The 14,244-nt window shown below is 41.2% G+C and overlaps 1 protein-coding gene across 1 annotated transcript; it reads left to right on the forward strand.

Annotated features, from left to right (window-relative positions):
• The first annotated feature begins 3,024 nt into the window (after nt 1-3,024).
• Nucleotides 3,025-5,310, forward strand: LOC124962846 (transport and Golgi organization protein 1 homolog). The gene is given in 4 exon segments (XM_047522131.1): nt 3,025-3,506; nt 3,684-4,356; nt 4,358-4,469; nt 4,472-5,310. Coding segments are annotated over 4 exon segments (2,106 nt in total).
• Nucleotides 5,311-14,244: the final 8,934 nt, after the last annotated feature.

A 14,244-nucleotide genomic window follows, 5' to 3' on the forward strand; every position in this document is an offset into this window, starting at 1 on the left:
AAACTACTTTAAGATTTCATAAAAAAAAAAAAAAAAGATTTCATCTCACTCCAGTCAGAATGGCAATTATCAAGAATACAAGCAATAGTAAGTGTTGATGAGAATGTGGGGAAAAAGGTACTCTCATACATTGTTGGTGGGACTGCAGACTGGTGCAACCACTTTGGAAAACAGTGTGGAGATTCCTCAGAAAACTTGGAATGGACCCACCATTTCACCCAACTATCCCACTCCTCAATTTATACCCAAAGAACTTAAAATCAGCATACTAAAGTGGCACAGCCACAACAATGTTTATAGCAGCTCAATTCATGATAGCCAAACTATAGAACCAACCTAGATGTCCATCAATAGATGAATGAATAAACAAAATGTGGTATATATACAATATGGAATATTACTCAGTCTTAAAGAAGAATGAAATTATGGCATCTGCAGGCAAATGGGTGGAACTGGAGAAGATCATGTTAAGTAAAATAAGCCAATCCCAAATAACCAAAGGTCAAATGTTTTCTCTGATAAGTGGCTGAAGATCCATAGTGGAGGTTGGGTAGGGAAGAATGAAAGAATTTTGGATTATACAGAGGGGAGGGAGTGGAGAGGTGGGGTGGGTGGGAATGGGAAGAATGGTACATTGAGACAGTCATTATTACCCTATATACATATATGAAAAAAATTTTTAAAATAAACATTAAAAAAATAAAAATTAAAAAAAAACAAAAAAACAAAACAATCCTGTGAGAGCCATAGAGAATTTAAGCAACTTGCCCCAAATCACCCGGATACTAAATGGTGGGAGCAGAGATTTATTTCTCTTCTGATGTCAATTTTGACAGTTTATACTTATTAAATAAAAAGCCATCTGGAAAAAAATTGAATTGACTCATGATACACTGCATATCAGTATAAATTCCAGATGAATCAAAGACTTAAACATAAAAGGTGAGTTTTTTTTCTCCTGTGGTGCTGGGGAATCAAACCCAGGGCCTCTGTATTCTAGGCACATGTTCTACCACTCAAATATGCCCAAAAGATAAAATCTTTTGGTTTTTTTTTTTGGGCACTACAAGGGCTAAAACCAGAGCACTCTACATCGAACCACATCCCCAGCCCTTTTAATTTTTAATTTTGAGACAGGGTCTTGCTACAGTTGCCAAGGCCTTCCTTGAACTTGTGATCCTCCTGCCTCAGCCTCCTGAGTTGCTGGGATTACAGGTGTGCACCAAGGCATTGAGCTCAAAACCAGTGGTTCTTGGTGCTGATGCAGCTTTAGAATTACCTTGGGAGTGTATTTAAGAATTAACAATTTAAGTTGGGTGTGGTGGTGCATGCCTGTAATCCCAGTGATCTGGGAAGTTTAGGCAGGAGGATCACAAATTGGAGGTCATTCTCAGTAACTCAGAAAAACCCAGTCTCAAAATGAAAAATGCAATGGGCTGAGGATGTAGCTCAGTGGCAAAGCACCCCTAAACTCAATCCTCAATACCATAAATAAATAATAAATAAATAAATAAAACTTTAAGATTATCCATTTATTCCAAGCAGAATCCCTCCAAAGGAAAGCTAGGCCCTGGTATTTTTTAAAAAACATCTCTGATCAAGCAGGGCACGGAGATGCACACCTATAATCCCAGCGACTGGGGAGGCTGAGGCAGCAGCATTGCAAATTCAAAACCAGTCTCAGCAATTTAGTGAGGCACTTAGCAACTCAGGGAGACCCTGTCTCTAAACAAAATATTTATAAAAAGGGCTGAGGATGCGATTCAGTGGTTAATCATTCCTGGGTTCAATCCCTAGTACCAAAAAGGAAAAAAAAAAAAAAAAAAAAAAAATAGCATCCCTGATAGATGAGTAAAATAAAAGTCAGGACTGAAAGGTGCTGATCAAAAGAAAAATGGATAGGTTAAAACAAAATCAGGAAAAGGAGAAAGCTCTCTTTGTATGTTATGAAACTTAAAAGTTCTAAAGAAACAACTGATAAATTTAGTAGTGGGGGGGGGGGCGGGAAGCGCCAGCGGCGGGGGAAGGCGAGGGTCATTCCCAGTACCCACCCCCTGCGCGGGGTCCTTCGGAAGAAAGAACCAGTGGAGGAGGTCTGGGTCCTGTGCCCTTCAGCAGGGAAGCATGGTCTCGGCTCAGCTGTCCCCACACAGTGGACTCAGTACCTGCCACCGTGCCTTCTGTTGCCGCTTCCCCGGGGGACCCGGAGCTTCTGGGACCCCTGTAGGTGCTCTACGCAGCCCTCATAGGGGGGGACCCCCGCTGTGGCAGGCGGGTGGCTGAGTTCTGAGCGGCGTGGCTGCACTGACTGCGGTTGCGACGGAGAATGGAGTGTGTCGGGCCCCAGGCAGGCAGGACGGGACTGCATTGTTAAGCAAGGCCGGTGAGAGTGTCCTTGAAGCTTTCCTCATTGCACTTCTTAACGGAATACTGAGAGGTGACAAGCCCCTTGTTACGTTCCTAAATGCAGCTAACGTCGCAACAGGTCTGGTCCCTATGGAGACTGTTGGGAGATGGGGTCAGAAAGAGAGTTATCTCGGATACTTGAGGAGGGCAGTGTAGAACAGTGGAGCGCAGGCTGGTGTTTAATACACGGCCTTTGAGCAGACATTTAGAATTAGACATTGAGTTTTATAGAAGGGAGTTAAATTCAGTGTAGTTTACCTAAGCCAGTTTTCTAGAGTTGTCTGGAATTACTTGTCATTTGTCTTTGTTTATATAAGAGTAGAATGGAAATATGATTTAAAATCTTAGAGAAATAGTTCATTATTTGTAATATTCATTATCCTCATAGTTTTATTTGTAGCCATGAAATTAATTAGTTTTATCATATATTTAAGTTTTTGTCTTACATAATTTTTTTTAATCATAAAAACCGGGTTATCTATGAGAGAAGTATTATACAGAGGGATTCTAGCCAGGTGTCAGATAATATGATGTCGGAAGGCCTATTCCAAAAGGAAATATATGCTCAATTATATTTAGACTCATTATACTTGAAAACACTGCAGGCAAACAAGAAATATGACACTGCCAGGATCGTATCTCCCGAAGAAGCTATTGAAGAATTTTGAGGAGCTAGTTGCCACATGGCCCGATGATGTTCAGCCTGGGCCTGATTTTTATGGACTACCGTGGAAGCCTGTACTTCTCACTGTCTTCTTGGGAATTGTTTCATTTGCCATTTTCTTCTGGAGAACTATTCTTCTTGTAAAAGATAGAGTATATCAAGTTACTGAACAGCAAGTTTCTCAAAAAATTAAAGACATCATGAAAGAAAATGAACTGGTGCAAAACTTGTCAAATTATGAACAGAAGATCAAGGAATCAAAGAAACATGTTCAAGAAACCAAGAAACAAAATACGATTCTCTCGGATGAAGCAATTAAATATAAGGGTAAAATCAAGCTACTTGAAGAAACTAATGAGATTCTTGATGACAGAGCTAAAAGTCTTCACGTTATGTTAGAATCTGAGAGAGAACAGAATGTCAAGAATCAGGACTTGATATGAGAAAACAAGAAATCTATAGAGAAGTTAAAGGACGTTATTTCAGAGAATGCTTCAGAATTTTCAGGGGTTCAAATTGCTCTTAATGAAGCTAAGCTTAGTGAAGAGAAGGTGAAGTCTGAATGCCATCGGGTTCAGGAAGAAAATGCTAGACTTAAGGAGAAGAAAGAGCAGTTGCAGCAGGAAATCGAGGACGGGAGTAAATCACATGCTGAGCTCAGTGAGCAAATAAAATCATTTGAGAAGTCCCAGAAAGATTTAGAAGTAGCTCTTACTCACAAAGATGATAATATTAATGCTTTGACTAATTGTATTACACTGTTGAATTGGATAGAGTGTGAATCGGAATCTGAGGGTCAAAATAAAGGAGCTGACTCAGATGAATTAGCCAATGGAGAAGTAGGAGGTGAACAGAGTGTGAAGGTGAAAAATAAAATTAAGCAGCTGATGGATGTCTCTTGGACACAAACAGCAATATCAGTAGTTGAAGAGGATCTAAAACTTTTACAACTTAAGCTAAGAGCCTCAATGTCCACAAAATGTAACCTAGAAGACCAAATGAAGAAATTAGAAGATGACTGCAATTCACTACAGTCTGCTAAAGCTGGGCTGGAAGATGAGTGCAAAACTCTGAGGCAGAAAGTGGAGATTTTAAATGAACTGTACCAGCAGAAGCAGATGGCTCTACAAAAGCAACTGAGTCAAGAAGAGTATGAGAGACAAGAAAGAGAACAGCGACTGTCAGCTGCAGATGAAAAGGCGGTTTTGGCTGCAGAGAAAGTTAAAACTTACAAGCGAAGAATTGAAGAAATGGAGGAAGAATTACAGAAAACAGAGCACTCATTTAAAAAACCAGATTGCTACTCATGAGAAGAAAGCTCATGATAACTGGCTCAAAGCTCATGCTGCAGAAAGAGCTATAGCTGAAGAGAAAAGGGAAGCTGCTAATTTGAGACACAAAAAATGACCCAAAAGATGGCAATGCAGCAAGATGAACCAGTGATTGTAAAACCAATGCCGGGAAGACCAAATACACAAAATCCTCCCTGGAGAAGTCCACTGAGCCAGAATGACTCTTTTGGCCCATCCCCTATGAGTGGTGGAGAATGTTCCCCTCCACTGACAGCAGAGCCAGCTGGGAGACCTGTCTCTGCTACTCTTAATCAAAGAGATATGCCTAGAAGTGAATTTGGGTCAATGGATGGACCTTTACCTTGTCCTCGATGGTCTTCTGAGGCATCTGGGAAACCCTTTGCCTCTGAATCAGGATGTGGTCCAGCTCCTGTGAACAGCAGCTCCGGGAGCTCTTCTCCAGCCAAGGTGGTGGATGAGGGCAAGGTTAATATGGCTACAAAAGGGCCCCCTCCTTTCCCAGGGATATCTCTCATGGGCTCCCCTGTGGGAGAGCCTCTACCACCACCTGTTTGGTATGGACAGCCACTTCAGCTTGGTGGGCCTTTTGGGCCTCGGCCACTTCCTCCATCATTTGGTCCTGGTGTGCGTCCACCACTAGGCTTAAGAGAATATGCACCAGGTGTTCCACCTGGAAAATGGGATCTGCCTCTTCACCCTCGGGAAGTTTTACCAGGACCCACACCATTTAGACCTTTAGGTTCATTTGGTCCAAGAGAGTACTTCATTACTGGTACCCGATTACCACACCCAACCCATGGTCCCCAAGACTACTCACCATCACCTGCTGCAAGAGACTTAACACCTTCAGGCTCTAGAGATGAGCCTTCACCTGCCTCTCAGAGCAGTAGCCAGGACTGTTCGCAGGCTTTAAAACAGAGCCCATAACCATACCTCTGACACTTAGGCAGAATGTGGACTATGAACTATTCATTGTGTTAAGGGATTATTGGCTTTGAAATCCAAAAGTTTTAAGGGTTTGTTTTTAGAACTAAGCTGCCTTGGCAGTATGCATTTTTGAGTCAAAAAATTCAAAACTAGCATTTCCTCCTCTAAATAATGATCACCTCTTAAGCTAAAGTAGTATCCTTCCAACTTTGAAATGTGCAATAAGGAATACCTGTGTTTTAGTTAATGTAGCATATATAGTTGCTGAATGATTTAGAATGTCACAAAATATGAACATTTCCTGTGGAAATGCTTTAAGAACATGTATTTCCATTATCCTATTTTGAGTGTATTCCAGTTGATAGAGAGCAATGGTGTTCATAAGCTTGATCTTTCTCAATATCTGGTCACAGACTGTTACACTAAAAATGTTTACTCAAAGATCATAACCTTATTTCCCTTCTTGCTGAAGTTCTTTATAGTAATAGTTCATAAAAAATTGTTTATTAATAAAAAAAATTTAGTAGTGGGGAATTATTGCTTAATAGTTTCAACATAGTTTCCATTTAGAAAGATGAAACCTTCAGGAGCTGGATGGTGCTGATGGTTGCACGATAGTGATGGTATTTCATGCCACTGAACTGCATACTCAAAATGGTAAAAATGGTATATTTTAGGCTGAGGATGTAACTCAGCGTTAGCACTTGACTAGTGTGTATGAAGCCCTGGGTTGAATCTCTAGCACCTCAAAAAACAGAACAGCAACAACAACAGAAAAGGAGGGGAATACATTTCAAGTTATATTTTATCACAATTTAAAAAATCATATTATAAAAAAAATCATAGGTACTATCCAAATATAAACAACAGATTAGAAAAAAATAAGGCCACTCATCATAAAAATTCATTCATATATAAAGAGCTCACACAAATCAATAAGAAGAAAAACAACAACCTGAAGTAAGATGGGTAAAAGATATGAACAGTTTACTGAAAAGAAAATAGGAATGTTTTTTAAACATAGGAAAAAGCCCATTCTCACTTACTGTAAGAGAAAAAATGCAGTTACACTAAAATATCATTTTCATTTAAGTTTACTGAGGAGATTTAGAAAAAATTGGGTAACTCAATTGTTGGTAAGAGCCTAAGGGAAGAGCCATTCATTCTCTGCTGGTGGGAGTACAGATTGGTATATTTTCTAGCACGCGCCTATTTGGTAGTCTCATTCAAAAATCTCAAACTCACCAATCGTGGTGGCACATGCCTATAATCCCAGTGGCTCAGGAGGCTGAGGCAGGAGAATTCCAAGTTCAAAGCCAGCCTCAGCAACTTAGTGAGGTTCTAAGCAACTTAACAAGACCCTGTTTCAAAATAAAAAATAATAATAGTAAAAAGGGCTGGGGATGCAGCTCAGTGGTTAAGCATCTCTGGGTTTGATCCCTAGTACAAAAAAAAAAAAAAAAAGAAAGAAAAAATTCAAATGCTTGCACAATTTGATCCCACAATGCCACATCTAGTAATTTATCCTATAGTCATATTGATATAGAAAAGAACTTGTATAGAGTTATTAACTGCAATTATTTGAAATAGTAAAAGGGAGATACAAACATCCACTAATCAAAGACTCGTGAAATATTGATATGTCCATCGTGTGAACCTGCGAAAAAACCCCGTAGCATCTGTATATGCTTTTATGGAATGATTGGCACTCTGAAAACAGCAAGTGACACAGGAGAGAAGGAAGATACAATAGATACAATTTTGGTAAGAAACTGGTGAGCCAAGTTGCTTACCAGTCAATAAAGGGGCTTGGGCTACAAAGAAGACATTTACGCTGTGTGCTTTTTTCATATTATTATTATTATCATTTTAAAAATTCTGTGCATGTTTAATCTCTCCAAATGGATTATTTTTTTCTTTAAAGACAGTTTCACTGGAGAGGGAGAGAGTGATATGAAGGGACAGAGGGTGAAGGGCTTATTGTGGCTGTGGCCCTAGGCTCGTTTGTAAACATCAGGGGATCACATGTGTGTGTTTATGTGATGTAGAGATAAAATCAGCAGGAAGGAAAAAGTTGATGGAGCCAGTTCTCTGGGGAGGAGGGCAGGAGTGAAGATTAGCCCAGAAGGGAGGCATTGGCTCTGGGCAGAAGACTGGCCCCTGTCCCTGAGAGGTAGGGGCACAGGAAGGATCAATCCCAAGAGAGATGAAACTGGGGGTCCAGGTAGTTTTCCAGAACTCCTGCCTCTTGGCCTCTATTTCCTTTTCTTTCTTTCTTTCTTTTTTTTCCTTTTGGTACTGGGGATTGACATCCTCAGCCCTTTTTTTGTACTTTATTTACAGACAGGGTCTTGCTGAGTTGCTTAGGACCTTGCTAAGTTGCTGAGGCTGGCTTTGAACTCAGGATCCTCCTGCTGCAGCCTCCCAAGCTGCTGGGATTACAGGCATGTAGCACCATGCCTACCCCAACTTCTATTTTCTCAGAAAAATATTAAATTATCTGCTGCTAGTGAGAGAGGAGATGATGGCCCCGGGGCGTAAGAACAGGGTTAAAATGTAAAGTAGCTGTCATGGGAAAGCCAGCAAGCTCAGAAGATGAGAGCTGGCAGGGAAGGGTGGAGGGTGTGGGGAGGGGTGTAGGGAGGAGACCCCTCAGCTGTAGCCCTGGCAGTCTACCTGGTTGAGAAGTCTTCTCTAGCAGTGTTCAGCAACTAAGCAGAAGGCCAGAAGAAAGTGACAAAGGGAAGGAAGGGGGGGAGAGGGGGTTCCAGGGGATCCAAGTGTGTTGAGCTATGTGGGGGGAGGGTAAGCAGTATGTCCTGTGGGTTGCCTATTTTTCTCCCCAGTGGATTGAGACCCCCTCCCACCTCCAGGGCAGGGATCCCCATGCCTGAGTGGGTACCTGATTGTGGGATGCGCTCCAAGGATAGTTCTCAAATTACTCAATTGGGCGGGGGTGTGGCTCAGTCATAGAGAACTTGCCTCACATGCAGGAGGCTCTAAGTTCCACACCTAGCACTGAAAAAAAAAAAAAAAAAAAAAAAATCAACTGATTCTGCAACACAAAAACAGCAAACAACCAAAAGCCCAAAACAAACAAGCGAGAGCCCCGTCTTAGTCTTAACCATCTTAACCGCTTTATTGATGCTGGTTCTCAGAAGGCTCTTGTCCCACATGGCATTATCCAGCTTATTTACCTATTTCGGTCTCAGGAGACTTGTTTTTGCCATTGCCAAATATAACACCTGCCCTCAAAGGAAGAAGAGGTTGAGGATGTATTCTTTTAAATATGCTCCGGGCTATGTGACAAACCACCTGCTGGACTCCACGTAGCCTCTTTGCATGACTTTCATCAGTTGTGCTTGAATCTCTCTCTTAGGGATCCAAGGGTGCCTACCTCTCTCCCAAAATGTGGTGGTGTGCTGTGGAGGGTGTGGGTAGGAACTCCCGCAGCGGGAGGCGCGCAGGACCCTGGGAGATAGGTAACACTCTGTCAATGGCACCTTAGTGCCAGTGCTTTGCAGCTCAGAGGAGCCAGCAGGCCAGGGGATCTTGAGCGTGGAAGGCATAAAGAGGGACCTCTGTGAAGCCATCTGAAGATAAATGTGTGCCCTAGGTCATTGGGAAGGGTTTGCCTTTCTTCCCCTCCACAGGATCTGCTCTCCTCTCACCTCCAGCAGCAGAGGAGCTTACTGCAGTTTCGGGGAGATCCTCCTTCATTCAGGTATTCTTGGGACAGTATCTGAGCTAGGGCACTAGCAGTGGCCCTGGCGTGGGAGGAGGAATGCAGAGGCCCCTCCCTTGAGGGCTCACAGGCAGGAGCCTTCAGATCCAGTTGGTTCAAGGTCCCATGGTTGCCTTTGGATATTATTGTCTGAATCCTCAGATTAACATCTCACTACTGAACCCTGAGCAAACGAGAGACAGCAGTGCCCTCCAGGGACCTGGCAGAGTGTACATGTCAGGCAGCACGTAGCTGCTAGGGCAGGGATGGAGCTATTGCCATGGAAACGGCCCAGGCAGCCTTTCCACTCACAACCTCTAGGTTCCTTTGTTCGAATCATCTGTTTCAAGGAGACACTTGCATAGCTCTCTCTCCTTTTTATCTCATCTTTGGGAAGAGCTGGGGCGGATTTGTGGGTAAATGGGGTGGGAGAAGTGGAGCGAAGCCTGGGTGGGAAAACAGCTGTTGGGTGCTGGGCTTCCAGCAGACCACAGGGGCAGTGGCTTGTGGCCCAGCCTGTAATCCAGTCGCTTTGCTGAGAGGAGCCCTTCCTCACTGATCACACTGGACACCTGCTGCCCTCTCCTCCCCTGGCACAGAGAGCAGAGCAAGGTCAGGTAGAGCAGGACGTGCTATAATTAAACCTTGTTCAGTTTCCTAAGAGCCAGGCGTGAGGGTCTGGGGATTCCAAGGCAGTGAGGTGCAGCTGAGGGAGCACTAGAATTAGAATTAGGGGCCCTGGATTTTGGCCTTAATCTTGGCACCATGTGACCTTAGGCAAGTCATTGCCATCCTGGCTCAGTTACTCATCTGTAAAGTGAGAGAGAGTGAACAGAACAATTTCTAAGCACTGTATGAGAGTCATCTGAGAATCTTTATTACACAGGGAAAATTTCTAGGCCCAACCACAGGGATTCCTAATAAATGTGTCTGGGTGGAACATGGAAATCTGCATTAAGATCAATGTAAATTCACTTCATTTTAAGAGTCTGTTGATATACTTGACATAATTAGAGGCACCTTGAAATCAGTCATACCAGAACTATGAATCACTGAATTTCAGGTGAATGTCAAGTACACTTGGATAATTGAACAGAATCTACCAAGAGCACATTATCTGATTACTCCCAGGCCTTTATGGCAGTGATACCACTTATCTCATCATATAGTATGTTTTGTTGCAAAAAAGAACCATCACTGAAACTTTTAGGCAGGAATGACGGCAAAGTGTCCTTTAGCATCAGGAATGGGTGGACACTCACTCAGACTCTCAAGTGACCATCAACTTCCAACTAACAAACAGGGCCAAGAACAGAACATTTAATACTTTCTTGAAACTTCCTTTTGCTTTAGTAAATGCATTCCCTTTGCATCCTTCCTGACTCTTCAGTTATTTATTTATTATGTAATATCAACAACATATTGGGCTGGGCACTGGGGTTACAATGGAGAAGAGATTATAACCAATTACAATCAGATGTCATACATGCTAAGAAGATGCCATGGGAGTACCTAGGAGGGATTTCAACCCAGGTTAGCCCCAAATATGTCCTCCCTTCTTTTGTCTCTAAGTATGGATGTTCCTCAAAACTCATTTTGTGCAGATATAAAATGGCTTTTACTGGCAGCATTATGGAACAGAATAAGGGTAGATTTGATGAACAGGCTGAATTGAAGGTGACCCTGGCAGAAAAAATTCCACAGTTGGTGATGTGAAGTTCAAAGTAGATATCAATCAGTATCATGAAGGTCCAAATATCTGGGAAGAGATGAATATCCTATTAGGCAGGTGATAACTACACAGGTAGGTGTGTTACTCAGTTTTACATTACTATAATGAAATACCTGAAGTTAGGTAACTTTATAAGGAAAAGAGGTTTGTTTTGGCTCATAATTCTGGAAGTCCAAGGCTGAGGGTCTCATTTGGCTTTCTTGCTGACAGAGTCCCAACATGACATATGGGATATGTCTCTCACACATACCCCATGGAAAGAGACAAGGAGAGCACGTGTGTATGTGTCTCTCTCTTATATTGCCCCAAGTATTCAATCATAGGAAGTCTACCCTTGAAGGCCTTATCTAATTCTAATCAATTCCAAAGGCCCCACCTCTAAATTTCATAGATTAAGTTTCCACCCTCTTAATAAATTGAAACATATCCCTTGAGGGATATACCCAAACTATATCCAAACCATAGCAGTAGATATCCCATGAATGATCATATGGTCAGTGGTCACATGAACTCAGCCTCAGGGTTCTGAGGCAGGACCAGGGTGGTGTCTTGTCTGGGGAAACTGGGAGAATGAGCAGGGCCCTCAGGCAAGGACACAAACATGAAGCATGGTAGAGAGGAGTGGTGAGGAATTCCCTGGAAAATGATGTTTGAGTTAAAACCTGAAGGATGAATAAGAATTCACCAGAAAAATAGAGGAGGAAATTATTCCAAGAACAGGATGCCAAACCTGGAGGACCAGGAGAAGAGGCTATCAATGCCTGCTATCTGAATATAATCAGTGGGCTCCCTTTTGGAGAATGAACAAGAACTTGGAAAACTAACATAACTGGGAAGATTGGCCAGGCCCTGGAAGACATTATGGAATCTTCAAAGACGATAGAATCTGGGAGTGAAACTCCTTCCTAACCAAAGAGAAGATTGATAATCTTTTTGCAGTTCATCTGAAGATCCTTAGGAGACCAAGTTTAAATGCCTTCTTTATTTTTTAGAGATGATTAGGTAGTGGGAGAGAAAATAGGAAGTTGGGGATATAGTTAGACACTTTACTTCCACGAATCCCTAAAATTTAATATCAATTTAATGGATATTATTATTTTTGATTTAGTCAGTTGTCTTAAAGTCTAAGAAAAGAAAGAAAACAATTAAAAAACTTTTCCCCACCTATTTTTATTTTTATTTTTTTAAATTTATTTTTATTGTAAACAAATGGGATACATGTTGTTTCTGTTTGTACCTGGAGTAACAACAAACCATTTGCATATTCATATATTTACATAGGGTAATGATGTTTGATTCATTCTGTTATTTTTTTCCTTCCCCCCACCCCTCCCAGCCCTCTTTTCCCTCTATACAGTCCCTCCTTCCTCCATTCTTGCCCCCCTCCCACCCCCCATTATGTGTCATCATCCACTTATCAGTGAGATCATTCGCCTTTTGGATTTTTGAGATTGGTTTATCTCACTTAGCATGATATTCTCCAATTTCATCCATTTGCCTGCAAATGCCATAATTTTTTTATTCTTATTTTAAATTTTTTTTAAATTTTTAAATTTTTTATTGTAAACAAATGGGATACATGTTGTTTCTCTGTACATGGAGTAAAGGCATACCATTTGTGTAATCATAAATTTACATAGGGTAATGTTGTTTGATTCATTCTGTTATTTTTCCCCTTCCCCCCACTCCTCCCACCCCTCTTTTCCCTCTATACAGTCCTTCATTCCTCCATTCTTGCCCCCCTCCCTAACCCTAACTCTAACCCTAAAACTAACCCCTCTCACCCCCCATTATGTGTCATCATCCACTTATCAGTGAGATCATTCGTCTTTTGGATTTTTGAGATTGGCTTATCTCACTTAGCATGATATTCTCCAATTTCATCCATTTGCCTACAAATGCCATAATTTTATCATTCTTTATGGCTGAGTAATATTCCATTGCGCATATATATATATATATATATATATATATATATATATATATATATCAATCACAGTTTCTTTATCCATTCATCAATTGAAGGACATCTAGGTTGGTTCCACAATCTGGCTATTGTGAATTGAGCAGCTATGAACATTGATGTGGCTGTATCTCTGTAGTATGCTGATTTTAAGTCCTTTGGGTATAGACCGAGGAGTGGGATAGCTGGGTCAAATGGTGGGTCCATTCCAAGTTTTCTAAGGAATCTCCACACTGCTTTCCAGAGTGGCTGCACTAATTTGCAGCCCCACCAGCAATGTATGAGTGTACCTTTTTCCCCACATCCTCTCCAAAACCTATTGTTGCTAGTATTCTTGATAATCGCCATTCTAATTGGGGTGAGATGGAATCTTAGGGTGGTTTTAATTTGCATTTCTCTAATTACTAGGGATGATGAGCACTTTTTCATATATTTGTTGATCACCTGTATATCTTCTTCTATGAAGTGTCTGCCCATTTCCTTAGCCCATTTATTGATTGGGTTCTTTTTATTTTGAGTGTAAAGTTTTTTAAGTTCTTTATAAACTTTGGAGATGAGTGCTCTGTCTGAAGTGTGTGTGGAAAAGATTTTCTCCCACTCTGTAGGCTCTCTTTTCACATTATTGATTGTTTCTTGTGCTGAGAAAAAACTTTTTAGTTTGAATCAATCCCATTTATTGATTCTTGCTTTTATTTCTTGCACTATGGGGGTCTTGTTAGGGAAGTCTGGTCCTAAGCCAATGTGATGGAGATTTGGGCCTACTTTTTCTTCTATTTGGTGAAGGGTCTCGGGCCTAATCCCTATGTCCTTGATGCATTTTGAGTTGAGTTTGTACAGGGTGAGAGATAGGGGTTTAGTTTCATTTTACTGCTTATGGATTTCCAGTTTTGCCAGCACCATTTGTTGAAGAGGCTATCTTTTCTCCATTGTAAGTTTTTGGCACCTTTGTCTAGTATAACTGTACTTAGGTGGGTATGTTTCCATGTCTTCTATCCTGTACCATTGGTCTACCAGTCTATTTTGGTGCCAAAACCACACCATTTTCATTAGTATTGCTCTAGAGTAGAGTTTAAGGTCTGGTACAGTAATACCTCCTGCATCACTCTTCTTGCCCAGAATTGCTTTGGCTATTCTGGGTCTTTTGTTCTTCCAGATTAATTTCATGACTGCTTTTTCTGTTTCTATGAGCAATGTCGTAGGTATTTTAATTGGAATTGCATTAATCTGTATAGCGCCTTTGGAAGTATGGCCATTTTGATAATATTAATTCTGCCTATCCTAGAACATGGGATATCTTTCCATCTTCTAAGGTCTTCTTCAATTTCTTTCATCAATGTTTTGTAATTTTCATTGTAGAGATCTTTCACTTCTTTGGTTAGATTGATTCCCAAGTATTTTATTTTTTTTGAGGCTATTGCGAATGGAGTTATTTTCCTCATTTCCCTTTCAGATGTTTCATCACTTATGTATAAAAATGCTTTAGGTTTATGCATGTTGATTTTATATTCTGCTATT

This window comes from Sciurus carolinensis, chromosome 13, assembly GCF_902686445.1.
Source record: "Sciurus carolinensis chromosome 13, mSciCar1.2, whole genome shotgun sequence".
Lineage (NCBI taxonomy): Eukaryota > Metazoa > Chordata > Mammalia > Rodentia > Sciuridae > Sciurus > Sciurus carolinensis.